Source organism: Pseudopodoces humilis, chromosome 2, assembly GCF_049639895.1.
Source record: "Pseudopodoces humilis isolate 2021_Gansu_Grassland_sample_001 chromosome 2, ASM4963989v1, whole genome shotgun sequence".
In the NCBI taxonomy this organism is placed as follows: Eukaryota; Metazoa; Chordata; class Aves; order Passeriformes; family Paridae; genus Pseudopodoces; species Pseudopodoces humilis.
The window spans coordinates 32,350,261-32,377,661 of record NC_142201.1 but is presented as its reverse complement, the minus strand read 5'-3'; the positions used below and the strand labels follow the sequence as shown (position 1 = coordinate 32,377,661).

Genomic DNA, 27,401 nt, shown 5'->3' with positions numbered 1-27,401 from the left:
AGCTTCAGTATTAACTTTAATATTACAAGTGTAGGCACTGCAGTTTAAAAATCTCCTGTAGAGTTAGTTCAAGTCATCTCTTCTGATTTAACAAGAAGTTGGATAAACCATTTCCTTTTATGTATTATGCCATTAAAAAGCGCTTACCTTCTCTTTCCCCTTGCCTCTTTTTAGGTGTTCCTTCAGATGCAGATTCTTCTGCTGCCAGTAACAAAATCAGTGGGGCGAACAGTTCCAAGCCGAATCGCCCTTCCCTTGCTAAGATTCTCCTGTCACTTGATGGGAATGTTGCCAAACAGCAGGCATTGTCTCACATACTGATTGCATTACAAATCATGTATGCCAGGTAGGCATGGGAACATTCTTTCTGTTGCAGAGCAAAAGATGACATAGCTTACCATCTGTTAGGGACTGTTGAGTCAGGTATAAATTGTTTCATCAAGTTTGATCTCCTCAGGATAGGCCTAAGCTTCATTTAAATTTTCTTTCGATGTCGATGTTAGCTTTGTTGTTATGTTTACAAAAGTTTACATTGTCTGGGGGAAAAAATCATTCATTCAGAAATGCTCAAGTAAATAATGTACAAGCCATGTAAGTAAATCATGATGGGTGGTACAGAGGAAGCAGTAGAGGGCAGAGTGGAAATAACAATAAAACTTTGCAGTGCTGTCATTGTTAATAGAGAACAGAGTATTTGTGCTAAAATTTATACAGAGGAACTCATGTTAAATACTGAGGCTTCAGGCCCAGAGAAGAATAACAATGGACTACTGTTTAAATTCTAGAGCTTGGAAGCCTTACCTTATTTTATTAAGACAAGCTAATAAAATTTTTCAAGTTCAACAAGGGTGTATAATTAGGTTTATGTTAATCCATCCTAAATGATTTCAGGGATGCAGTTGTTGGAGCATTGATGCCTGCAAGTATGATTGCACCAGTAGAATGTCCCTCTTCATCGCCAGCCCCCCCAGCAGATGCCACTTCTGCAGGAAGCCCTGCAAATGGAGATGAGTGTGTGCTTGTAGGAGATATTGAGGAGAGGCTGAGTCCAAACCCATGGCAGGACAGGAGAGGGGAGGTAAAGTGTCACATTATTTTTTTCATTAGTTTTTAACTGTAAGGCTGATAAATATCTCAACTAGTCTGATAGTAGCAGAGAATAAAAAATTCCTTCATGCTCTAATTTCAGTACTAGGTTCTCTGCACATGTCACATTTGAAAAAACTAAAATTTTAGTGTAAGATCAGTTTTGAACTGTCAGAAAGCATTGTGTCATTTAAATGCAATCATGATGATTTCTAGCAATATTTTAGAGATACTGAATTCATTTTACAGGAGTGATATTAAAAGAAAGTCAAGAATAGCAGAATATTTGACCATTATTTAAGGAAATTTAGTTGTAAACTTAGATCAACTAATGTTGACACAAGGCCCTGAATGAAATTCTACTATGTTGATTCTCAACTGCTAACAAAAGCAGAAAACAGAAAAGGATTGCTACTGAAGAGGTCTTTTGCATTTATAAACAGTGAACTTCATATGTATTGGCAGGGCTTGCCTTCTGCTTTTGTAGACTTTTCTACAGGCAGATGTTTTATTCTTTTTTGTTTTTGTAGCAGCTGGCACTGAGGGGAGTGTTTGTTGTCTTACCCACACTGGGAACATAAAATAGAAGCTAAAAATAAAGGCAGTGAATCTGTTGGTTTTGAATTTAGGGCTGTTTTTAAATTGCTGCTGTCTTTGAGCACTAGCCCTTCTAATAAACAGTTAAGTCTTAACGGTTGTATGGTGTCTTGTTGAAGATTTCATTAGTTATTATTTGTTTTGGCTAGGTTGTTCCTTCCGAAGATGCTGTGACACCATCTGCTGTGACTCCCTCAGCTGCTGCTGCCTCTTCCCGTCCTTTCATTCCAGTCACAGATGATCCTGGAGCTGCCAGTATTATTGCAGAAACTATGACAAAAACCAAAGAAGTAATGTTGTCAATTCTCTTCTCAAAACTTAATTCCTCATTGTGCTTTTATCAAGCAGCTTTTCTGGTTTTTGTGCTTTAAAAATTATTCTGTAAATGACTGCATTTTTAAACATCTGCCCAAAGACAGAGGGATGTTTGTTGTTTGTTTTCTAGGATGTAGAAAGCCAGAGTAAGGTATCTGGCCCAGAACCACAGTACTTGGATGAGTTTACAAGTCTCCTGGTGCCAGATGACACGCGAGTCATGGTTGACCTGTTAAAGCTTGCGGTGTCCAACCGAGCAGGTGAAAAGGGAAGAGATGTTCTCTCAGCCGTGCTGTCTGGCATGGGCACAGCTTACCCACAGGTCAGGTTTTGTTTCTGTTGCATTTTAACTGTGTCCTTTTTTATTACTAGCTTGCTGGAATATTTTCTTGTATTCGAAGTGCAGTTCAGCATCCTAAGAAACTTCTTATACATGAAAATTTCAGTTGAACTCAAATGCATATGAGCTTTAACCATTTCAATGGAAATATTGCATGAATATGTGTGTGTGTTGCAGATGTTAGTAACAGACTAATTTCTCCATTTTTCATGCTGCAATTAGACATTAAGATAGAATGTTTTTGTGTATTGACCAAGAGTCGGTGGGTATTGGAATGCAGCTGAATTAACCAAGCTCTATTTACTCAGTCTCTAGAATGTTAATTTAAAAACTTCCATGGTAGTTCTTTTTTTGCATCTGAGTTTATTTTTCAATTTGATGCAGTCAGTATTGCTAGCTAAAAATGCTGTTAGTATATTGTCTTGTTAACCATACAATTCTTCTGAACTGTTAATATTTACATTTCATGCATTGAAGCTTTTAACTTTTTACAGTGTGGGGTGTGGGGTTTTTTTTGACATAGCTGGCAGAATGTAATAAATCATATATTATTTATAGAATATATGTACAGTAATGAATTAAAAGCTGTTTAATATTTCTTGTAGCTTTACCTTTCAACTAGTGATTTTCCTAGTGAGTAACAGTACGTTTTTTTTAAGATTTCTAAAACTGTTACTCCTCCTGCTCAATTTGTGGTGATTAGCTATGTATATTTATGTTGGGCTTGAGTTTTCCCAGTAAAATTACATACATGCTATATGTTCACTTACACATTAACTCTGGGTTTTTTTATCATTAATAGTGAGTAACTGAACAGCTTTGGGTTTGTGTGGGGTTTTTGTGTTTTGGATACAGAATTTTTATTAGAAACTCCTTTAAAATCAGTACTTCTTGCATTTTTTTCCCTAAACAGCATTTTGCAGTATTACATACTGGTTAATATATTTATACCTTTCTAAGCTGGTATAGGCTCTATAGCTTATATTTAATAGTTTGCTGTTTTTTTAAGGGAAAACAATTATTTATGTTGTCATTTACTTACTGAAAACTGAAGTTTTTTGGCTTTTAGTTTTAGGAGTTTTTCTAGCTCTAACAGTACCAAAAAGAGTATTTCTGAGATAATATGATGGTTTATGAATCAGATTTCCAAAAACAAGTTGCTTACTTTAAATTTGGGAAGAATGGTAATTTATGTAGATTTTTTGGATTAATCAAACATACAGTTTGTAGAGTGTTTTGTTTGTTTTCTTTTCTTAGGTTGCTGATATGTTGTTGGAGCTTTGTGTTACAGAACTGGAAGATGTAGCAACTGATTCACAAAGTGGCCGCCTCTCTTCACAACCAGTTGTGGTAGAGAGCAGCCATCCATATACTGATGATACATCTTCTAGTGGCACAGTTAAAATACCAGGTACGAAATTCTTAGAGTTATGTTGCCAAGAGTCAATTATTTTTTAGCCTGTCTGCATTAAATTAACTATTCTTTAGCTTACAAAAACATGTATTGAACTTCTAAAGCCATGTTATGTGTCCTGTTGCTATAAAAAAAGTATTTCTTGAAGCTGATTTCTTACATGCTGATGAAAATCTCGATTCTATACAATGTGCATTTCTGGGTTCACTGTGTGATTTCAGTTGCCTGTCATTGCTGTGCTCCATTCAGTTATGAAGTTGAGAAGGACTTTTTCAGTTTTAGCAATTGAAAACTCATTTCTAGTTCGAGCAAGGGAAACATTTGTTTGTTTTAGTGCTGTCTTTTCATTTAGTGCTTCCTTCAGTAATTTACCTAGTACTTAACAAAAGTTACAGACAAGAAGGAGCTATCTGCCTTAAGTGTAAATAGACATTTTTTGTCTTTTGCAACTTCAGTTTTGAATGTTCTGGTATGATCTTTTGTCTGCTAGCCCCTACCTACACAAGCTTGCTGTGATTTAAGCCTTGCAATGAGAAGACATTACAGACAAATAATGTCATTAAATCAAAAGAAGTTATTTTTATTAATGGGCGCTATGGCTTCCAAACAACTGTGTTTGATTTCATGTGAATTTCTAAACTGCTGCATTTGTCTGTGATACTGATTGCTCTTTGTTGCTGTTTAGGTGCTGAGGGACTGAGGGTAGAGTTTGACCGCCAGTGTTCCACGGAGCGGCGCCACGATCCGCTCACCATAATGGATGGCGTCAACAGGATTGTGTCCGTCCGATCAGGTGCGGAGAACAAGTGCTTTCCGAAAGTGTCCTGTGTGATTCACTCCTAAATGCTGAAGGAAATGTGCCACTGCCTCTGACTGACTTCTTGTTAGGGTTGTGCCAGTAAAAGAGCAGAAAACTTGTGTAAATTGATAATGTCTTTTTAACTAAAAAGTTTGTAGGATCTAGGCGCAAAGATTGATCTTGTGTCTTTGGATATAGAGAATCTCTGGGAGGTGCATGTTAGGTTGTCAAGTTCTTCCAAAGAGCGGATAGAGTGTAAAATTTAGTGTTTAGCACCCCTGCCAACATGTGTGAATTTCTATATAATCAAAGTGCATTTTAACAAATTGGAAAAGGATACTTACTTTGCTAGCTTTTTTCCTTTTTCAGGCAGTACATAAGAGAAATTTCAGCTTTCATACAGTCAAGACAAATGCTCTTCTGCTGTCAAATGTCCGAAATAATAGCTTGGTGCTCATTCTTTCTGTTTCCTGCTCTGGTCTTTGTATGTGACTCTACATGAGTTCTTCACATCTTTAATCTTGATCTCTCTGATTTAATTTTTAAGCATTATTAATTTGTAGTAAGTTTTGGAGGAATATTTTTAATCTCATCAAATTTTATTTTGAACTTAGCCACACACTACATTATGTGCAAAGATCTCAGTAGTTACTGCCTGTGCAGTCACAATGTGGGCTTTTCATGTTGACCCATTTTTTCCCAAAGATGCTTCATTACTGAGATATTTCTGGTTGCTTCCTGGTTGGAAGCTGTAAAGCTTAATTTAATATATAGGTTATTATATATTTTTGTAATGTGAAAGATAATTTGAAAATAGGACAAAGGATCTTAGTAAGCTCTTTTAGTTGCCTCCTGATTGTGGTACTAGGCTATCTGCTAGCGGTGCTAATTGAACTTTTTAAGACTTGGTTTTGAACTTTTTAAGACTTAATGTAACATCTGTACATTTATGTTCATGTATTTTACATAGTTTTTTTTTCTTGAATGCCTTTGTGTGATGTTTCTAATACTTCACCAATTGCTGCTGATGAGTGGCTAGTGTATTGGCTCAGACAGTATAGCTGAGTGTGTTTGTCTTGCCTTCTGTAAGGTCGTGAGTGGTCAGATTGGTCTAGTGAATTGCGAATTCCAGGAGATGAGTTGAAGTGGAAGTTCATCAGTGATGGGTCTGTGAATGGATGGGGATGGCGATTCACAGTTTACCCCATCATGCCAGCTGCAGGTAAGGTATCACATACATCTACAGGAGGGTAAGAGTAGATTTTATTGTCTTATTTTTACACTGCACTTATTGCATGGCATTTATGTGCCTAAGTTTAATAGTTCGTTTAGATTCATACTAAGAAAACATTTTCATTCATACTTAGGAAGCATATTCAGCTAAGTCCCGAGAGGTGAACTTGTACATAGAGAAGAGAGAAAAATATTTTGTACTCACTCTAGTTTGCCTCTTCATCAGTGAAGAGAGGATACTTCTGGGACACAGGTCATCTGAAATGCTCTTAGTTTTTAAAAACCATCAGTTTTAAAATTAAGTAAATTAAGTTATGAACATACATCTTTCTTCCTGTCTCTTCAGAGGGAAGTAGAATAGATAACTCATGCAGACTAGAATTCTAGAGTGCTGTGTTTGGTCAACTAAATCCTGCCAATGTTCTGTTCTTATTTCAGTCTGAGGACAAACCTTCCCCAGCTTTTTATTGTCTTTGTTGTTCCTTTTTGTTTCTTGCAGGCCCTAAAGACCTTCTCTCAGATCGTTGCATTCTTTCATGTCCCTCAATGGATTTGGTTACGTGTTTGTTGGATTTTCGCTTAAATTTTGCTTCCAACAGGAGCATAGTTCCTCGCTTGGCAGCTTCTCTTGCAGCTTGTGCTCAACTGAGTGCCTTAGGTGAGTATAGTCTTAAAATTAGGTCTGTTTTTTTGAAGTTACAATGATTGTTTTAAGTAATTACGTTCTTTGTATGCTTACTTTTCCTTAGCTGCTGGCCACAGAATGTGGGCTTTGCAGAGACTACGGAAGCTGCTCACCACGGAGTTTGGCCAGTCCATTAACATCAACCGGATCCTAGGGGATAATGAAGGAGAAACACGAGCTTTGGTAAGAAGGCAGTGGTGCTCTCCTCTTCACCTTTTTCACATTAAGATTAAAGTGCTAGACCTGATGTACAACATTTTCTTGTGTTCATGGCAAAATAGGAAATGGGCAAATGAATAGTCTTCTTGCACGGGAGTCTGTAAAGGTACTCCAGTTCAGAAAGGGGAAAATGGCTAATTCCAAGACATAACAGGTCTGCTCTTTGAATTGCCAAAAAGGGGTAGAAATAATATTGTTTGAACAAGTGGATGGAAATGGTACTTTGCGCAGCTAGCTGTAGTTTGGGAAGTTATTTGTGTTTTGTCACAGTCATCTAAATAATGTACTTCCTGTAATGCATGCACCATGACTAACTTTCTGGTTGTGTGGTGTCTCTAGAGTTTCACAGGGAGTGCTTTAGCTGCTTTGGTTAAAGGTCTTCCAGAAGCTTTGCAGCGACAGTTTGACTATGAAGATCCCATTGTGAGAGGTGGCAAACAATTGCTCCACAGCCCTTTCTTTAAGGTAATGCAGTACAATCAGTGAAATAACACATTAAAATACTTCTGGGATTTCTTTGAGATGTGCTAAGCTCACTTAGTCCTATATCAGTAATGTTTACTGACAAAATCAGAATACTGCTTCTAAAAAGGAGAATTAAATATACAAAGCTAGAATCCTACTTCTAAAAGGAGAATCAAATACACAAATGAAAAATAAAAAGTACCTAGCTAGATAGAGAAACTCAGAAAAACTTGTAAGCACACTTTTTGATTAACTTTTTTAATAGTAGTGTTGTATATTTCTATTTAGTTAGTTTAGTACTCTGAAGGTTTTATTTACATCCAGTTGGAAAACACGACAATGTCTTAAATGGACCCTGTACTCGAAGTAAAAATAAACAAGCTGAGGAAGTCTAGAGAAGAGCAAGAGGAATAGAAGGTCAAAAAGCCTCCTTTGTAGTATAAAAGTGAAACTAAGAGGGGTACCTATCTAAACAGAAAGAAAATCTTAAAAGTTTATAGAAGGAGGAAGTAATATATTGTTCACAATATTAATCTGAAACGTTGCTTTGAAATGGAATCAAACTTTGAAAATTCATTGAATTGTGGAAAGGAGACTTAGTTTAGCAGTGGAGGGTAAAATGTTAAGCACATGTGATTTGATGTGGAAAACATAATTAATCTGGGAATGTTTTTTACAGGTTATGAAAATTTCTGGATTGAAAGAGGAAATTAGATACCTAACCATGTGAGATAGTGGGGCTACACTTGATGTTACCCCATCCATGAGGGTAGTGAAGATGGCTCTTGAGACTGTTCAGGCCCTACTGGCCTATTTGCTGTTTGTCTCTATCAAATGCATACTGGTTTGTTGCATATTTTTGATACCTCTCTGAAATGTTTTTTTGATTGTCTGAAGGTGCTTGTGGCTCTTGCTTGTGATCTGGAGTTGGACACTCTCCCTTGCTGTGCAGAGACACACAAATGGGCCTGGTTCAGGAGATACTGCATGGCATCCAGGGTTGCTGTGGCTCTTGATAAAAGGACACCCTTACCTCGCCTTTTCCTTGATGAGGTACTGCAGGAATACTTCAAATAGTTACTGGAACATGTGAAAGTGTCTCATGTAAAAAGATACACCGAGTTTGAATTATTTTATGCCAACTGTGATAGGAGTAATCAATAATTTGAATAATGTTGTTTAATGCAAAATATTTCACAGGTGGCAAAGAAAATCCGAGAATTAATGGCAGATAATGAAAATATGGATGTTCTTCATGAGTGCCATGATGTCTTTAAGAGAGAACAGGATGAGCAGCTTGTCCAGTGGATGAATAGGTAATTTCTTTCAACTGTTACTGGTTTGGTCTTGTGATGCTTTTATGCTGTACAATAATAAACTGCATTTTTTGTGACTTTTAAAAAGCGGTTTTAAGATTTTGTTTGTTTTGCATTTCCTGCAGACGACCTGATGATTGGACACTTTCAGCTGGAGGCAGTGGAACTATTTATGGTTGGGGTCATAATCACAGAGGACAGCTTGGTGGAATTGAAGGAGCAAAGGTCAAAGTCCCAACTCCGTGTGAAGCTCTTGCCACCCTTAGACCGGTGCAGTTAATTGGTGGCGAACAGACTCTGTTTGCAGTGACTGCTGATGGGAAAGTAAGGATACAACAAATGATTGCTTGTTTGACTCTCTTGAAATATTTCACCCTCTGTCAGAATGGGTTTGGCTAAATGAAAAATAGTGTGCATAGCACAAGTTCATTATTATTGGTATTAGTAACTTTGTTTTTGTTTTGTTTTTTTTAAAATCTGATCTGTACCAACTCCACCAGTATTTTCTAGGACTGCAGTTACTATTGCATTAAATGGCAGAAAGAAGAAATGTATTTGAGATCTCAGCTCAAAAATGTGATCAGATTTCTGTCAAAGTTGGGCACAAGCAGCATGCTCACAGAGTTCCCTAAAGCAGGGGTGATTATTTCTCTCTGACAGGGGAGAGGGGTAATGTGAGATCGTTCACAGTTGGCTAAATGCAAGTTAGATATTGCAGGATCTAATTTCCTGCAATACAAATCCTGAACGAAAAGGAATCTTGGTGCAGAAGTTTAGTGTAAGGTATAGGAGAAAAAAAAAATCAGTTTATGAGTTTGGAAAGTTTTAATTTTTATACAGATGGCAGCTGTTAAGTACATGATGAAGAATTTTAGCTAGAGCTTTGTGTAATAGTTACATTCATCTAGTGAGGTACTGTAATGATTCCTTTGGATCAGTATCATCCTTGTTAATAATTCACAGAAGGGTAAAGGGCAGATTAGTGGCATTTACTTTCAAAAGTAAAGAGTGGCTCTTACTTTCAAAGAGACAAAAAGAGTGAAAAGCAGTAATTAAAACTGTATTTATGGGACAGAAGGGAAAGAAGCGACTGTGTTTAAGTGTGCATATTCTACAGAAGAAAGAAAACTAGAATAGTGCTGCTTGGAAGGAGAGCTATATGTGGTAGATGGTTTTGTAATGCTATCAAACAAAGTTATGGTCTCTTGATAGTTTTACAAAATAAGCTTTAGTTTTTCACATTAAATCCATGAAGTCAGTGAGAGTTCTTATTGACTTGAATGTAGCCACATTTTCCCAAAGATTTCTGTGAAATATTTCAAAATATTTATTTTCCAAAATAGAGAAAATAAGAAGCCTGTAAGAAACTGGGTTTTTAGACTTTGTTGAACTGCATTCTGACACATATACATTAAGAATTCTTCTCTAGAATGCATTTCTAGGGAATGTTCTGTGTAAGGCAAACAATACTAAATTTTATTCTTTTATTTAAAGCTGTATGCCACTGGATATGGAGCAGGTGGTAGGCTTGGAATTGGAGGAACAGAATCAGTTTCTACTCCAACTTTACTGGAATCCATTCAACACGTGTTCATAAAGAAAGTTGCAGTGAACTCAGGAGGAAAGCACTGTTTGGCATTGTCTTTTGAGGGAGAAGTTTATTCTTGGGGTGAAGCAGAAGATGGCAAACTTGGTCATGGAAACCGAAGGCAAGTAACACTTGAAAATGTTAGTTATTTAAAAAAAACCTTATTGATGGATACTTACCACATTGCTGTATATTTATAAATTTTTCTAGTCAAAAAGAAATCCTTAGGATATTAAACCAGAGCAAAGCAAATACTCAGCGATTTTAGGTGTCCTCATTCTCATTATTCTCCATACACTGGTGAATGTGAATGGACTGTGCCAGAAGTTTTGTCCAGACAGATGTTTTCTTTCCAGCCCTTGTGATCGCCCTCGTGTGATTGAGTCTCTGAGAGGCATAGAAGTGGTTGACATTGCTGCTGGGGGAGCACACAGCGCTTGTATTACAGCTGCAGGAGACCTTTTCACATGGGGAAAGGGACGATATGGACGCCTGGGCCATGGAGATAGTGAGGACCAACTAAAACCTAAACTGGTAAGAAGCCTTTGGAGCACTAAACACTTCTAGTCCAGTTATTACCTTCTGATTTATAACTTCTTGCATTTCTGCGTACAAAGAGTGAAAGGGCAAAACAGTGGCACGCATTTGTGATAAATGAACACGCTGCCGTGGTTGAAAGGATAAAATGAAAGAGGAGCTGTAAAACTTTGCTAGCAGTCACCAAGCAGCTTACAAAGAACTTATTTTAGAGATTTAAAGGAAATTTAAAGAAACGAGTGAAGTTTTGTGCTGCTTTGAATGATAGATTGTGCCACGTGGAATCTATTTCAAGTAGTGGCACGGATAGGAAGGATGTGATCTATGTGGATCACCAACCTTTTACTTTGTGATTCCAAATCCCATACTTCATCACTAGGTGGCATCATTTCAAAGGATATCGACTAAATTCAGATTATGATGCAAGTGCTCAAAAATTGTGAACTAGTAAAAGACTATTTGAAAGTAAGACTTTTTTATTCCCCTACTGTATTCAGTACATGCCCAGAATGCCTGAAATTATTTTAATAGAATATAGTCTTTGATAACCTTAGATGTTTTGTATTGTTTTCCCTGATATTGAGGTTAAAAAAATTCAACTAGTTCACCACTTAAAAAAAATAAATCCTGTATGTAAAATACATAGTTGGTTTTCATTTTGCAGTTTTAAAAGAGCAAAGCTCTTAGAGTTGCCTTTGTTTCCTAGTTCCTGTGCTGTTTCAGACTTGTAGATCCAGTTATCACCTCTTCTAGATGAGTTTGTCATCTTTTGTGAAAGTAAATAGCTGAGTTTTATGGTGAATAAAAATGGGTGATTTCATTCCAGGTGGAAGCTCTCCAGGGGTACCGTGTGATTGATATAGCCTGTGGCAGTGGAGATGCACAGACACTGTGCCTCACTGATGATGATACAGTCTGGTCCTGGGGTGATGGAGATTATGGAAAACTTGGGAGAGGAGGCAGTGATGGCTGTAAAGTACCAATGAAGGTATTTCTGTGTAATTTTTTCATCTCTTTAGAAACTATGGGGTTGTTGGAGAACACTGAAGACAGATTTGTCAATGTGTGCGAACTTTCATCCATTCTGGAACATCAGGATTCTTCTGGTTAAGATGAACTTTGTAGGCTACAATAACAAGACTTTAAGCTTTGTGCTGACTGTTAAAGTTGCATTTGAAGGCTTTTCTTTGGAAAGCATTGCTGGTTTAAATAATATTTTTCATTTTCATTTTTGGTTCCTGTCAAAACATTAGGTTTTGCCAAGAAATCCTCATATTTCCTCGTATTAATAAATTCACACATAGTAGTCAATGACATGTCATTGGCAATAATCATGATAGTCCAGAAAGGGGTATCAACTCATTGAAAAGTAATCTTACTTTATATTAAACCCTTTCTGTGAATGCATGGTTCACTTGGAATTTTTTCACATGTTACGGATGAAATCCACGTAGCCATTAAATTTGATTTCCAGCATTTGTTGTGAAGGTGAATGTTGCTTCTGTTTGAGAAATGTCTGTCACTGTGTATACCTATGCACAGTGGATTTTAGATACTGAATCCAGAATCACACTTAATTACCTGGATACAGGTATCCCCATTCTGTTTCCAAATGTTTCCAGCATGATGTAACATAATGTAAAAATAGCTTGTTTATGTTTCATCAGTTAGTCTGGTAGGACTGATGGTAAAGCAGCATAAGGTCCTACACAGAATAAATAGGAAGGGTCTGCTGGAGATAGAAATATTTCTGTTATGTTAGCAGAATCACATCCATGTCATACAAGCTAAGGATGATTATGAGTGTTAGTAGACAAAGCCTTAATTGTTTCTACTCTGGGCAATTGCAGAGTAACTATGGGCAAAACATAGTAGAGGTGATCTTCAACAGTTTGTGAAATTTGAGCTTCTTTTTAGTGCTTAAGCAATAAATGGTAGAAAGATGAAAGGAGTGGAATTCTTCTAACTCATCTACATAAATATTTTGATTTATAAATATACAAATAGACATACAGTAGCATGTTGTATTTTACTTAAGACAGTTCAGTCTACAGTCTCCTTAATTAACTCTTTTAATTTTCATTTGATATTATTTTTCTAGATTGATTCCCTCACAGGTCTTGGAGTGGTTAAAGTAGAATGTGGATCACAATTTTCTGTGGCCCTAACCAAGTCTGGAGCTGTGTATACATGGTAAGTATTCTGTATTTGTTATTTAGACAGTGTTAGATGTCATCTTGTCTGTAACAGATATCAGTTTACACTTCCTTCACTGTCTTGATCTTCTCTTTCAAAAACTTTTTGAGTTCCTGAGTCTTTATTAGTAATAAAATCTCCCACTTTAGTGAACATTTTCTAGTGCCATGAATGAAAAATCCAAGTATTTTGTCTTGGAAACCTAAGCACAGGGTTATCATTCCAGACACTGGCCACTGGGAGATGCAGAACTTCCAAGGAGGTCAGTAGAATTATAAGCATGAAGTGTCATGCAGGGCAGAAGGCGATACTTCTCATGTATTACCAAAATTGTGTCTAGCTTGTGGCTGTAGTCTGAGAATTTGATTTTAAAAATTCTTGTTTAAGTCTTTTTTACACTGTTCCAAATTTTGTAGTTTAAACTGCTAGAAATGTTTAAAAAGACCTAGCAAAATATCTTCCCAACTTCCCTCAGCTACCTTGTTTGTATGACATTTAGGTATCCTTAAACTGTATGAAGTTCCAGTCTCTGAGATCAGTAAATACACTCTTTTTGCAGGTGAATGCTTCTCATACTTGACTCCTTTAAGAGTTAAAAATAAAGACCACCCTCTGGAAAAGTGATAGAAGGATCTACCTAGATTAAGGAGGAATATTGTATTGGAGGTGTAAGGATCTGTAGCAATGTTTCATGTTGAATGTTTGGAGCATATTTTGGTATTGGATTTTATAAGTACATCTACAGGTCGAATGTGAGCCTGTCATTACATTTTTTTCCTCAGTTAACACAGTTTTTAAATGTTTACTTCTCTGTGCAGGGGCAAGGGAGATTATCATCGCTTAGGCCATGGATCTGATGACCATGTTAGAAGACCACGACAAGTGCAGGGACTGCAAGGGAAGAAAGTTATTGCCATTGCTACGGGGTCTTTGCACTGTGTTTGCTGCACTGAAGATGGTATAAAAATCAAATATTTTATTTAGTTTTTAGGACTGTATTTGAAAAAATTGAAACTTTATCTTTTAGTCGACTGTTGGTAGGTTGTCCTTGCTAAAAATGCTGGTTCTCTGTGTGCATGGACATATTTTGTATTTGCAGATGTTGCATATTTCTTGAGCAGCAAGCATAACATTGATTTAAATGATCACATAAAACTAAATTAGTGAAAATTAACAAATTCAAGTTGCATAAGCACTGATGATTAAAGAGAAATACAGAGCTCTAAAGGTGATTACAGAATGGCCAAGCACTAGCATTGAATGGAATTGGCTTTTTTTATTTTTTTTTTATTTTTTAATTTTTTTTTTGAAGGGTCTTGTGAGTTTGTTCAAGTGTTTAACTTGCTAACTTGCTAACTTGCACTGCACAAACAATATTGCTTCTTATATAGCCAGATGAGATAGTGAATGTTCTTTGTAGCAGATTCACTCCCACAATTAACAAGTCTGCACAATAACTGAGTGTTTTATAGGTGCTATGGAAATATAGATGCTGAAAATGAAAGTGAGTAATGAATATAGCTGCAGAAAATGAATGCTCAGGAATGAGGTTGTTACTCTAGAAGTATTTCCCAATTATCATGGAACAGCAAGCACACATTTTAATATCTTGTCTAGTAATACAGCTTATTATAGGATTTTTGTCTTATACAAAATATTAAGCCTTTTAATTTTTTTTTTTCATATTGGCTTTGCTTTTCCTATGAAACTGTCAAATACAGGCTGTTCCTGATGTTCTGTTACAGAGTATGGTGCTCTACCATCTCCTGTTCTGGAGCAGAACCTTTCAGTTATGCAAGCTATGAGGAAAGAAATGCATCTTATGCTAGCTGCTCTACAGAGGCTGTGAACCTGACTGTGTCAATCAAGATTTATTTGCACTAGATAGTGAGTTTCAGAATGGCCATCAGTCACAGGAATCTTGTTTACAGCCCAAGGCCTTATCTGGTTAAATAATTGATAATTTTATTAAAAGGTTGTATTAAAAATATTAGCCTCAGGATAATAATTTTTTTTTATTGGTTTAGGGGAAGTGTATACTTGGGGAGATAATGATGAAGGGCAGCTTGGAGATGGAACAACTAATGCTATCCAAAGACCACGTCTGGTTGCAGCACTTCAGGGTAAAAAGATCAACAGAGTAGCCTGTGGCTCAGCACATACTTTAGCTTGGTCAACCAGTAAACCTGCTAATGCTGGCAAGCTGCCTACACAGGTAATGATTTTGGCTTATTGAATTGAGATTTGAAACATTACTTAGTGTGCTTATTGCTGACCTTTCAGTAAATGTATTTCCTTTCCAAATCCCTGCATAAGCTCAGTGTGCTTTGGTTTGACTTCAAGTTTGAGCCAGTTACTTTGTTTTACTTCTCTATTTCCAAAGGATTCCATTTTTCTAAGCTGAAAAAGCCTCTTCATTCAGTTTTTAATCCAAATGTGGAACAGTAACTCTTTTTGAAAATTGGCAGGAATTTAATTCTGCCTTGCAGCTATGAAAATGTTATGCCTTCCAAGGGAGTTCTTTGTTGGTTTATATTGAGAAGACTTGTTTTTTGAATATTCTGTATTTCAGCTATGCCTGAAAGTAGTGATGACAGGATGTAAAATGTATTTGTTTATGGATAAATTGTAAAATATGGACCAGCACTTGTGTTCTAGCTATCATATAATGGTTGAGTTTAGATGGATACTGTTAGTATCTTTCATAAACAAATGAACTCTATGTGAAGTACTGACAGTGTGAATAAGCAAATATCTGAATTTCTAATACAAGTTTACCTACAAATTTAAAAGATTGTTCTCTTGAATACAATAAAGTGTATAATAATTCCAATTTACATTTGGATATCATTGCCTTATCATAGGTTCCTATGGAGTACAATCATCTGCAGGAAATTCCCATCATTTCATTAAGAAATAGGCTTCTGCTCCTGCATCACATTTCAGAACTCTTCTGTCCTTGCATTCCAATGTTCGATCTTGAAGGAAGACTTGATGAAACTGGCCAAGGACCCTCAGTTGGGTTTGACACATTACGGGGAATACTGATATCACAGGGAAAGGTATTTTATCAAAATGTTTCTAAGGGAGAGATTTGTAACCATAACAGAGAAGTACTGTTTAAGTTGTTTCTGAAGAAAAAGGAGCTGTATATCTTAATTTGTTCTGTAAATTGTGTATCAGATATTTGCAACCTGATGATGCAAACTTCTTTCTTTGTGTTCTTTCTACAATGTTTTTCTCAGTTCTTCATCATAGTGCTTTTGTATGTTGATCTTGAAAATAACTGTATGTTGTAAATCTTCATTTTGTAGTATAGCTGAATTCTTCTAGAGTGTTAAATGGATGATATTCTGGAAAAAATGTAAGATAGCAGACAATGACCAATTCATACCTGTTTGTATTTCAGTTATCAAGGTCAGGTGATATACTGGTTAATGCAAAGCTCTGTGCAGGTACAAACTTGTTTTAGACTGAGCTAAAAGTGAAAATAGAATTACCTAGGAGTTCAATCTCAAGTGCTAGGCAAAGTGTTTTTTTCTAGTTAAGTGAAGTCAGTCACCAGAAAATGTAGATAGCTGTAATGCTTCAAAGCCTCAACACTTATTCAAAACTTCAGGTATGATAAGCCATAAAAACTTGATTTACCTTCAGTATAATCATCAGTTTTAGGTCTGAATTTTCTCACTGTCGCAGTAATTTGCCTGACTGAAAAAGAAAACATTATACAAACAGGCAGAATCTGCTGGGAGATACCTTTGAAAAGAGAATTGGTTAAGTTTCCCCTGCAGTGCTGTTCTGTGTCCTTAAATAAGACACATGGCCTGTAACTAGACTTCTTAGGGTCCGTTGTCTCAGGGTCTCTTTCTCTAGACTCCAGTAAAATTGTGTAGTAGAACAACCAAGCTGTGTACATAACTTCACAGACCAAGGGAAGTCATCAAAACCTAAACTAGAAAGGAAATCCTTGCTGTTCCGTTCATGAGATTTTTATTTTTTAATGCTGTTAATTCTGAGTCTTACATACATAATGTTACATGTAAGAATGTGTGCAGGAGGCACATTCAACCTAATTTACTTGAGTCTGCAGAATAGTTACAGAAGGGCTTCAGGCATAAGATAAAATGGTATATCATTCATGAATACATCAGAAGCATTCATGAGGCAGCAGAGGTTGTGATGCCATATGCATGTCTTGCCATTTAAGTCAAGCTTACCTTCAGAGATTATAAAGACTTTAAAATCTTCTTAATCTTGCTTGAAATTGACTGTAAAATTATATCCAAATATTTAATGAGGGAACCTCAGATACTTAAATTAGCTTTTTAAAAAATTTGTTGCTTATTTGTTGTTTATTTCTTGCTTTCCATAGCAAGATGATCTCATCTTCGGCTTTTTTGGTTGTTATTTTCTGATGTTAATCATTCTCTGTATACTTGCATTTCTCTGGTATGAACTAATTTATACTTGTACTCAGCAATACATTGGTTGCTTAATAATTGTATCTGGGTGCAGTGCAACCTTTCAAGCCATGATTTTAAGTGACACAGATCGGACTTTCTTTACTTTTTTAGTATCCCCACTGTTTCAGACATGAAACATATTAGCACAAATAACATTGACTTGCATCTTGCACTTTCATATTGGGGTGCTTTTTAATTTCCTGGCTTCAACTATGTGTTTATCTGCAAAATATGTGCAGGGTTCTAGCTTGATTTCACTTTTGCCATTATCTGGTTTTGTTTTTTTCTTTCTTTAGGAGGCAGCTTTCAGAAAAGTTGTGCAAGCTACTATGGTGAGAGATCGTCAGCATGGGCCAGTTGTGGAGCTCAACAGGATACAGGTATCTTCAGCTGAAGTGCTGATTCCCTCTCTGTATGTAGCTCACAGTTCTGAGATGGTCAAAACCCTTTCTTTGTTTCAGCTGTTTGGTATCTGAATGCTAAAGAGTTTAATTTTTGTCAGAAAATCAAACAATAAAGAAGTGACTGCAGTTTTAGGGCTGCTTATATTTTTTTCAGTATGTTTTTGTCCATACTGCAGTTGTTAGGGGAGAGGGTTACACTTGTTGAAATGTTAAGCGAATGATTAAGACTCTTAAGGAGCAAAGTATGTCCTGCTTGATAAAGGACTGCCATTTCAGAACTCACTACATTAGATAGTTTAAGAGAGTAGTGATTCTGATGCTTTTCTTACCTTTCCAAATGCTCAGCTGAATGAAGGCTAAGAAAAAAAAAAAAGAAAAAAAGGAAAGGAAGCTCCTGGATCTAATTAAAATTCAGGATGATAAACTCTTATCCTTTGCTGGTCATCACATGTAGTCATATTGATTGCAGAAGTCTTTGGTATAAAAAGGCTTTTTTCTTTATCATTCATGTTAGGAAATGTAATGTTGTGCCCTAGGCCAGATATGCCTTTTTTCCATTGATACTTTTGTAACACAGAATAGTAAAACATTGTTTTCATTTAAATGGACTGCAGCCTGATCATAGAGTCCTCATGCTTTTCTTTCCTGTTGTGGTGGGTTCTTTTTTTTGGTTTTTTTTTTTTTTTACTTAACTGTAGCATTTGTGAGGTTAGAGTAGAGAAATTGTGAAAATTTAGACTTGGTATTTTCTGTTAGGGAACAGAAACACATTCTGTTTTGGCTGGACCCTGTTTCTACTTCTTTGCAGTTTTCTGTGGACATTTAAAATTTCTTGTGCTAGTGTTCTGTGACTGTCTTAGAATTATAATAGAATTCTATGACATAGAATCATAGAATTCTATGATTCTAGTTTATTAGAATCTTAGAATCACTAAGTTTTTACTTATTGACTCCAACTGTATTATTTAGGAAGCTGAAGAGAGTACCAGAGATTTTTTACTTCCTTTTTAAAGTGTGTGTTGAATTCAGAAAGTCCAATACATTATGCTAGCATTTTAAGCAGAAAACTAGTGATGAGTAGGTTTTGGGATAGTTTCCTAGTGTCCTCCTTCATTAGTTGAGATAGGCTTTCTCTTGTATTTCAGATTGTTATTTAAATCTGTCTTGAACCCTAGAAAAGAATTGGCAGCTTCCCTTCTTCATAGCTTCTGGAGGAAATAAAATATTGCTGTAACTAACTTTGTTAATTTAGCCAAGTGAAGACTAAAAAAGGTCATGTTCATAAAGTGGCCTGATTAGGCAGTACCAAATCTGGCTTACAATTTCTTGAGTTAGCTTTTGCTCAGAATGACAATATGGATTCTGAAACTGTTTGATCCTTTATAATATTTAATTGAAGATTCAAGGCTGCTTTATGTAGTCTCAAGAAAGCTAAATGTCAGTGTCAAAATTTTTCCTCTTACTTGCAGTTGTAAGTGAAAGTGCAGCTGGACTTTAAGACCCCTTGGCTTTCAGAAGACTCTTGCACTTTATAGATTATATGGTGCAGTCATTTCACTTCATCTTCCTTGGTGTAAAAAATCCAGATGAGTTTTTAATTGAAACTTGTTTTCCAAATATTGACTTGTCTTCTGCAATAATTCCTCAGTGAGCCTTGCTGTTTGTTTAGTGGTTTCCCTGGAAGTACCAGGACTGAACATCAGATTAAACCCAAGCAAAGCAACGCTCCCTTATCCTGGGGTCCAGTGTTACAGGGACCAGATCACATTCACCTTCCATTCTTCTTGGCTCTGGGTCTTTTCTTGTAATGGTGGGACGTGGTAGTTTTCCGTAGTTTTTCTGCTCAGAATATGTGAAAAACAATGTGATGGCTGTACTGTAACTCAACTAAGTGCCAGCCTAGTGTTTCTATGGCATAAAATGGAGTGTAGATACTTTATGCTTTGAGCTGTAGCATGGAGGCAAACTCGGATGCACAGAAACAGTATGGGATGCTGTTGGAGGACTGCATAGGGCAGAAGAAACTAAATTTCATGCAGGTTTATCCATACTACTTTTTGGGAATAGTCATTAAGTAAAATGTTCCAGACCAACACCTGGGCCCTGTTCTGGAAAGGTGTAAAATAAACAGTCAAAAACTAAGCCAAAAGTGAACTAACGGTTGAATGGCTAGCCAGGGTTCCAGTGCTCAGTTTTACTTGCTGACCCTCTTACTTGCAGATGAGATTTTCCTAGTGTTTAAGTTGTGATGTTGTTCATGCAGTGTCAAATTGACAGTATGTTTTGACCTATAAGCAGATACTTTCATAATGTTGTTAAAACACATCTTTGCACAGCAGTTGAAAAGAATTTCTTCCTTTTCAAAAGGAAGTGAATTTCAGTTATGAAGGAGAATGTCTACTTTCATGAATGTAATATGGCAAAGAATCTCCTGGTTTAATGTTCTTTACTCTCAAGGGAGGAAGGTGATATGTATGGATATATGAAGTACCACTTTAAGACTAGTTTCTTCCACCTCACAAGGACTCCTTATGAAATGTAGGTTATAGGAATCTCACTAACATGATGAGTAAAAATGATCTGATCTTAAAGTAGGCACAGCATATGAATGAATTAATGATTTGTTCTTTTTGAGTGTTATTTCAAATTAATTAACATCCCTCCTTCCTGGTTATTGTCTTCTCCCTTATCAAATGTACTCTTAAAGAACACTCATTTCCTGACTGCTCTAATTTTCCTACACTAATTAGACTAAGGTTTTTTGTCTGCTTATGTAGAATAATCTTTTCTCTTCATCCTTTTCTACTCTTATTTATTCTATAGCATTTAAGTTTGACCATAGAAAACTGAAACTCAGGCTACAAGTAAGAACTGTGTGCTTTTAGAATTATTACAGTGATACTTACCTACCTCTTCTGGTGATTTTGTGACATATCTTTGAATTGTGTTTATTTTCTTCATAGATCTGTCATAACTGTATATATTTCATAGCTGATTCCAACTTAGAAGCTGTCATCTTTTTGTAAACCCTTTTTTGTTAGTGTCTGAGTGCATAGCTTTATGGACTAGGTTTTTCCCAGCTTCTGGGAGAGAAGTCTTCTGGGTTGAAAAGAGCCTCATAGGATGGCCAGTATTTTTCAAGCTACTTAAGACTAATACAGAGTTTCTCAATTTAAAACTTCTTGGGCATACAAATTTCTCAGAAATCTGCTGAATTAAAACCAGCTTGTGTTGATAGAGAACATCTTGCACATGAGGAGGATCTGGGTATCTCAGCTTTTCACTAAAACCTGAGAGAAATCTGGTGGTTCTTTTATCCAGAGCCATCAGAAATACTCAGCATGAGAACAGCTGGATTTTGAAATGCATTGCAGCCTGTAGTGTGACTAAACATAGTGGGATAAGTTTTGGCTATTTCTGAATGAACAGCCTTGTGAATATTGGTGATCTATGTGCAGGAGTCCATTTGCAGTCAGGACAGGTTGAGAAGATAAATTGCAGAACACCAGGCAGGGAAAAAATTGCCTTGTGTTTCTTCAGCTCTCTGTTCACTTTCCATTTCTTTCCTTTCTGTGCTGGTGAAATACTTTTTTGTATTCTTACCCTCTTTGTGTGCATCTCTTGCAGCAAAATCCCATGGAAATTTACTTGTATGCCAGTCTTAGGGATCTTCATCAGATATTAAAACACACTTTTTCTGTAGGTGCCTAAGAATACATTACCTATGTATCTATATATACATATGTATTTTGATAGTATTTACTTGTTTTTAGAGGCTCCTTTTAAGTATCACAGATGCATGTTTAGTCATTACTATTAATGAATGTAAGAGTAACACATATTGAGTTTTCTGGCACAGTCTCTAATCTGAAAAACTTAGCCAGATTTGTCAGTTGAACCTGTGAGGAGAGATAGAATGAATTAACAAAATGGACTGAAATCAGAAAAACGGAAGTAGCCAAGTAATCAGCTGCTTCTTTAGAAGTAGGAGAAGAAGTCTTTATCATCAGACTTCATCTTTTCTGTCCCTCTGTCTTTCCACTTTCCTTTAAAGATGAACAGATATAGTGCTGATTACTGACAGATGAAATTAAAGATAAGGTTTTGGTGGTTGGGGGAACTGAAGATTCCTTATTTATCTGCATAGTGATGCCAGTTGAAATATGTTCTTCAGTGACTTTTATAATGCGCTTATTCAATAGGTAAAACGTTCCAGGAGTAAAGGAGGACTGGCTGGACCTGATGGTACAAAGTCAGTGTTTGGACAGATGTGTGCTAAAATGAGTTCCTTTAGCCCTGATAGCCTTCTGCTTCCTCATCGTGTTTGGAAAGTCAAGTTTGTTGGTAAGAAAATTCTCAACACTCTATGCCTTCCTACTTTGCACTTAAATTTACAGTTTTCTTGGGATTTACTCTTTTTGGAGAACCTGAAGGAAGGAAGAAAGTGTGTGGGCAGAGGAAGATGCTCAAAATGTTGGAAAGTAGAAAACCTTTCAAAGTGATTTTATAAAACCCCTCAAGATTAATGTGTGTCTGTAATTCTCTTCAGGTTCTGGTACAGCTCTTCTGCTTACAGCAAATGTTCTTCAAAACCTAAACCTAATTTTTCAGCAGTCTGAATTGGCAGATAATCCTGGCTAGCTAGTTTTACTGGTAGGGTTGTTTTTACAATTCACCTGTGACTGAGCTTTTTAATGATAAATATTTTAAGATTGAAGAGCCATTCTATCTATTGTATATAGGCTAAATTAAACATACCTACTTTAAAATACCACTCACGAAAAAGCAACATTATTACTTTTCTATTTCTGTTGTATTTTATTGTGATTCGCATACGGGACAAAATATTTTTTGCACTCTGTTAAAATAGTATTTTTGGCATTGTGATGTGTCATATAATCTAAAGAATATGTTTTACAATGAACTCGAAACATCTAAATACAGAGTCAGACTTCTAGGGTTTTCATATGAAGGGTTACAAAACTGCAGCTTTTAGTAAACTTTTGTTTACTCAATTATCCCCAGAGAGGAAATACAATTTGTTTCAATACTTCAGTTATTTTTGAAAGAATATTTAATTTTGAGCCTTTTTTCTTCTCCAAGGTGAATCTGTGGATGACTGTGGTGGAGGTTATAGTGAATCAATAGCAGAAATGTGTGAGGAACTTCAGAATGGGCTGACCCCTCTGTTAATTGTGACACCAAATGGAAGAGATGAATCTGGAGCAAACAGAGATTGTTTCCTATTAAATCCTGCTGCCAAGTCACTCCTGCATATGAACATGTTTCGCTTTCTTGGTAATTTCTTAGCAACTTTGTGGCATCCTGTGTTCTTTATGTGTAGTCAGACTATCTTGAATCTAACAAAACCAATAAACAATGTTTAAACTTACAGGTGTACTTCTGGGCATTGCTATCCGGACTGGCAGCCCTCTGAGCCTCAACCTGGCTGAGCCAGTGTGGAAACAGCTTGCAGGGATGAACCTCACAATTGCTGATCTCAGTGAGGTGAGAAGGAAGTTCCTGGGTAGGATATAGCTTACAGAAAACAAGCAGACTCTAGCATAAACTTCTCAAGTGATTGGTCTCCCTGGTTTTTATGTGCTTGTATTTTGACTGGCCTTTTAAATTTTGAGCCACAATACAAGGGTGATTTATACTGACTGTTAAAACTGTAAATTTAAGTTGTTCAAGAGTAGTTAAATAATCTATATGAATTCTAGAGCATTCTCAAATCTTCTCGTGGGTTTGACTAGGCAATCTTTGTGGCTCAGTTCCTACTTCCCAGTAAAGCTTTCTGTAGCTGCTACTGTCTGTTGTACCAAGATGTGGTAACTGATTTGAGGGCACGTGCCTGCACTGTTTTGAAGCAAAAGAAAGAAAGTTCAAATTGTTACTAGTTTGTGCTCACATACTGAATTTCACAAGCTTTCAAATTCTGTTTACCAAGCTCAGTAAATGTGGACTAAGACTTTGGTCTTCATTATGAAGAAAATTTCCTTCTCAAATACTGTCATGTAGAAATGTACTTCCTATAAAAGCTTTGAGTCATTTACTTGCCAGTGAGGGGATTCCTTTTGTACCAAACCCAGTGCTGGTAAGGATGATTATGCTTTTAAGCTTTAAATCCATTTTCTTATATGGTTTCTTGGCAAAGGCCCTCCAAAAACATTCAAATCTAGAATATGTGCACTCTCCCACATCCAATGTAATGAAATTTTTTGTAAAGTACTAAGCCATTTTATGGCTTTGAATTCAAGTTAGAGGAATTTTGGTCAGACATTGGTCAAAGCTTTGGTGGGTGACACATGATGCACTGCTTTTGGTATGCAAGAGATACTGTTGTATAGTGCTTGTAAACTGACTTTAATTCAGGTTTCTTACTTTCAAAGGTTGATAAAGATTTTATTCCTGGGCTTATGTACATTCGAGACAATGAAGCTACTTCAGAAGAATTTGAAGCGATGAGCCTCCCATTCACTGTGCCTAATGCAAGTGGTCAAGATATTCAGCTGAGTTCCAAGTACACCCATATTACACTGGATAACAGAGCAGAATATGTGAGGCTGGCAATAAACTACAGGTTTGTTGAATAAATCATTAAAATTACTGATATGAATGTGTATTTAATTTTTAAAAATACATACCAGCTTTTAAACAACATGCTGATTAGCCTGCTTATACAAGTTATATATATACATGAGTTATCCTGTTTAGCCTGTTATATACAAGTATTTTAATATTTTCATGTGATTACAGTGTTGATATTCTGATTTCACTTACTGTATCCAAGGAGAAAATTCTTAAACTTAATTTTTAGGTTGCAAAATAAACGAGCAGGTGTGCCTCTAGATTTGTCCTGACTAAGCAGTTTTGGCAGCCAATTTTACAGGTGGAGAAATGACCCATGCATCTAATTCTTCCTATGGGCTAAAGTAGTAGGCTTGATCAGTAAGCTCTTTGTGAAGAGAGCTTTGATCTAGTACTGCTGCACTCATATCTTTTCATATCATCGACTGCAGTTAAGGGAAGTATCAGCTGAGTTCTTACTCCAGCTTGGAATGTACAAACCAAAATGTTCATTCGTTGACTAGGACACTGATGCACACCCATGTGTGGTCACTGCACAGAAATCAGTGAGAAATAACTGCTCAGTCTTTGAGAAGACTGGCCTTTGGTTGCTTATGTGGCTGGGTAGCTAATCTAGATGAGTGCATCTCAGAAACAATCATAAGCATCTTGTATCTGAAGCAGTGGGCCTAGTGCCTACTGAAATAGGTAAATTTAGATAATTTGGGTAAGAAATTGGTTTTTCACATACAATTGCCAATTGTGAATTACAGCCTTAGTTTTTAATTCTTTCCCCCACTGTAAGTGGTTATGAACCAATACTTAGACCTGTTTCCAACAGTAAAGAGAGGGGTCTTGTTTGGAGCTGATAGTCCTTTGAAGAAATGTCTTTGCTCTCTTGCCAGTTCTGGCTGTCCTCAGAGGACATGAGCATTTCTAAAGCATTTTACAGTTAAAAGGCGTTGTGGAGAAACATTTAAAGGTTAAGTATCAAGTGTTTTAACAATATGAAGCCCTTGAGAGGGAAAACTAGCACCTCAATAGAATCCATGTGGAAAAGTGGATGCAGAAGACCAAACTTGTCCTCACATATTTGTGTGTTTTGGTGATGACTAGCCTGAGGACAGAACTTGTAAGAGATGTGTCTCTGCTCTGGAGGGCTCTGTAAAACATCTCAGAAATTATTTGACAGGGAAAAAAAAAATAAGCCAAACACAAATCATGTGTGGCATCAGAAGCAGCAGAATGTTACTTATCTGTGCCTGTCTTGAAATAAAAAAAAACTACTGTCTGCTCAGACATCCTATTTTAGTTCAGACCCTTTCTTTTTTTTTTTTTTTTTAATGCAATAATGTCTGTCTAGTGCTGAGAATGTTTGAAGTTAGAGTCAAGATACAGACACTCTTTTTGCAAGAGCATATTGTTTCTAAATGGGATATTGGTTTGTTTTTGCCAGGCATAGCACATTAATAATATTGGAAATAAAATATCTAAAACATTGGGAGTTATCTCCTCCATATTGAGCTTGCTGTGCAATAGGAATTAGTGTAGATAGTCAAGTACTTTATAATAAATGTTTGTTCATTTTCTTTGGTACATAGCTGGACATGAGAGAAGGAGAATGCTTAAAGATGCTTTGATAATACAGTAATTGCTATAAATAATTGCTATAAATGACATTCACAGAAACTCTGAAAATGTTTCTCTACAGGCTTCATGAATTTGATGAGCAGGTTGCGGCAGTTCGTGAGGGGATGGCCCGTGTTGTTCCAGTTCCTCTACTTTCACTCTTTACAGGATATGAACTGGAAACTATGGTATCGATTTCTGCTTTGTTACTTCTGTCAGATTAGCCTGGAGTGAGATTATCCACTAATTTGTTTTACTAATAAAAAGCCCACATTAAATGCTGTTTACAGTGACTGCTGTGTGGTTGAAAACATCAGTTCAAGGAAAGACCAGAAAATGTTTAATTGCCCTCTTGGTATTAGTGAAATTATTTTGACATAGCTGAGCAGTGATGTAATGAATTATTTCAGAAAGAATCAAACAAGCAAGACCAAAAAAAAAAACCACATGCCAGTGATCTAGAAAGTAAATTGGAGATACTTGCCCTACATTCAGGAGTATCAAAAATGTTCATTACTGTCCCCTGATGGGAAGATGTATATTTAGTTTTACTGTACTAGGAGACTATGCATGGCATTTCAAAGATCTGAGTGCTCAGTTTGTCAGTGTAAAAGCTGATTAAATTTTTTAAAGGAAGGGAGGGGATAAATCACCTGCAATTGCTTTGATTGGATTTGAGTAGCCTATCACTGTATTTTATTTTTCAGGTATGTGGAAGCCCAGATATTCCACTTCATCTCCTGAAATCTGTAGCAACTTACAAAGGCATTGAACCAACTGCTTCCTTGATACAGTGGTTCTGGGAAGTGATGGAGTCCTTCTCCAACACCGAGCGATCTCTCTTCCTGCGTTTTGTGTGGGGCAGAACAAGACTGCCCAGGACTATTGCAGACTTTAGGGGGAGGGACTTTGTTATTCAGGTAAGGTGTGTGGGATGGGGAAAGTTGGGGGCATCTCAAAAAGCTGGTAGTGGAGAAGTAGCAGCATGACATAACAAAAGGCTGATTTCATTAAACTGTTCTGCAGCTTTAGATTGTAGATCCAACAACTGAATAATAATAGCCCAACAGCTGAATAATAATACCTGTGACAGTTATATAATGTATAGAACCAATCTTCTCTCTTGACTTGGACAAGTGGATATTCCTTTAATTTCCCAGCCATTTCTTTCTGTGAATTTTGATAGTTTTCCACTGTCAGGAAACTGGTTTTGCTGGCATTTATTTAGCATTTCATTCAGTTTAGTTAATAATTTCTGCTAAATTAAAACCACATAATCTTCAAATAATTTTTTTATACCTTCTGAAGTAATAGAGTCTTTTTTAGATTGCTCCCAACCACATATTCATAATCAAAGCACCTCATACACGTGTTTTTATTTATTGGTTTAGTGAAGGGAAAATGGACTTGGCCTCTTCTTTCTTTTAAGAAACTTCAGCATCAGAATCAAAAACAATAAGCTGCTAAGAAAAAAAAATCACAGTTATTATTTCAATACTTGTTTGTGTTTTTGGACAGTGAATTAAAAAAAAATTATTTTGTTTT

General features: G+C 36.3%; 1 protein-coding gene across 3 annotated transcripts in view; it reads left to right on the top strand.

Annotated features, from left to right (window-relative positions):
- Positions 1 to 27,401, top strand: part of HERC2 (HECT and RLD domain containing E3 ubiquitin protein ligase 2) — a 102,395-nt gene that overhangs the window by 73,975 nt on the left and 1,019 nt on the right. For all 3 annotated transcript variants that reach the window (XM_014248806.2, XM_014248798.2, XM_005516513.3), the window contains 27 exons: positions 175 to 346; positions 892 to 1,078; positions 1,833 to 1,973; positions 2,129 to 2,320; positions 3,596 to 3,749; positions 4,438 to 4,545; positions 5,642 to 5,773; positions 6,284 to 6,442; positions 6,534 to 6,652; positions 7,028 to 7,153; positions 8,051 to 8,206; positions 8,354 to 8,469; positions 8,595 to 8,793; positions 9,964 to 10,178; positions 10,414 to 10,591; positions 11,421 to 11,582; positions 12,696 to 12,787; positions 13,609 to 13,748; positions 14,818 to 15,005; positions 15,655 to 15,852; positions 17,550 to 17,633; positions 21,860 to 22,001; positions 22,761 to 22,955; positions 23,053 to 23,165; positions 24,050 to 24,240; positions 25,939 to 26,044; positions 26,564 to 26,776. In XM_014248806.2, the coding sequence (XP_014104281.1) occupies positions 175 to 346; positions 892 to 1,078; positions 1,833 to 1,973; positions 2,129 to 2,320; positions 3,596 to 3,749; positions 4,438 to 4,545; positions 5,642 to 5,773; positions 6,284 to 6,442; positions 6,534 to 6,652; positions 7,028 to 7,153; positions 8,051 to 8,206; positions 8,354 to 8,469; positions 8,595 to 8,793; positions 9,964 to 10,178; positions 10,414 to 10,591; positions 11,421 to 11,582; positions 12,696 to 12,787; positions 13,609 to 13,748; positions 14,818 to 15,005; positions 15,655 to 15,852; positions 17,550 to 17,633; positions 21,860 to 22,001; positions 22,761 to 22,955; positions 23,053 to 23,165; positions 24,050 to 24,240; positions 25,939 to 26,044; positions 26,564 to 26,776 (4,178 nt within the window). The remainder of the gene's footprint in view (positions 1 to 174; positions 347 to 891; positions 1,079 to 1,832; positions 1,974 to 2,128; positions 2,321 to 3,595; positions 3,750 to 4,437; positions 4,546 to 5,641; positions 5,774 to 6,283; positions 6,443 to 6,533; positions 6,653 to 7,027; positions 7,154 to 8,050; positions 8,207 to 8,353; positions 8,470 to 8,594; positions 8,794 to 9,963; positions 10,179 to 10,413; positions 10,592 to 11,420; positions 11,583 to 12,695; positions 12,788 to 13,608; positions 13,749 to 14,817; positions 15,006 to 15,654; positions 15,853 to 17,549; positions 17,634 to 21,859; positions 22,002 to 22,760; positions 22,956 to 23,052; positions 23,166 to 24,049; positions 24,241 to 25,938; positions 26,045 to 26,563; positions 26,777 to 27,401) is intronic.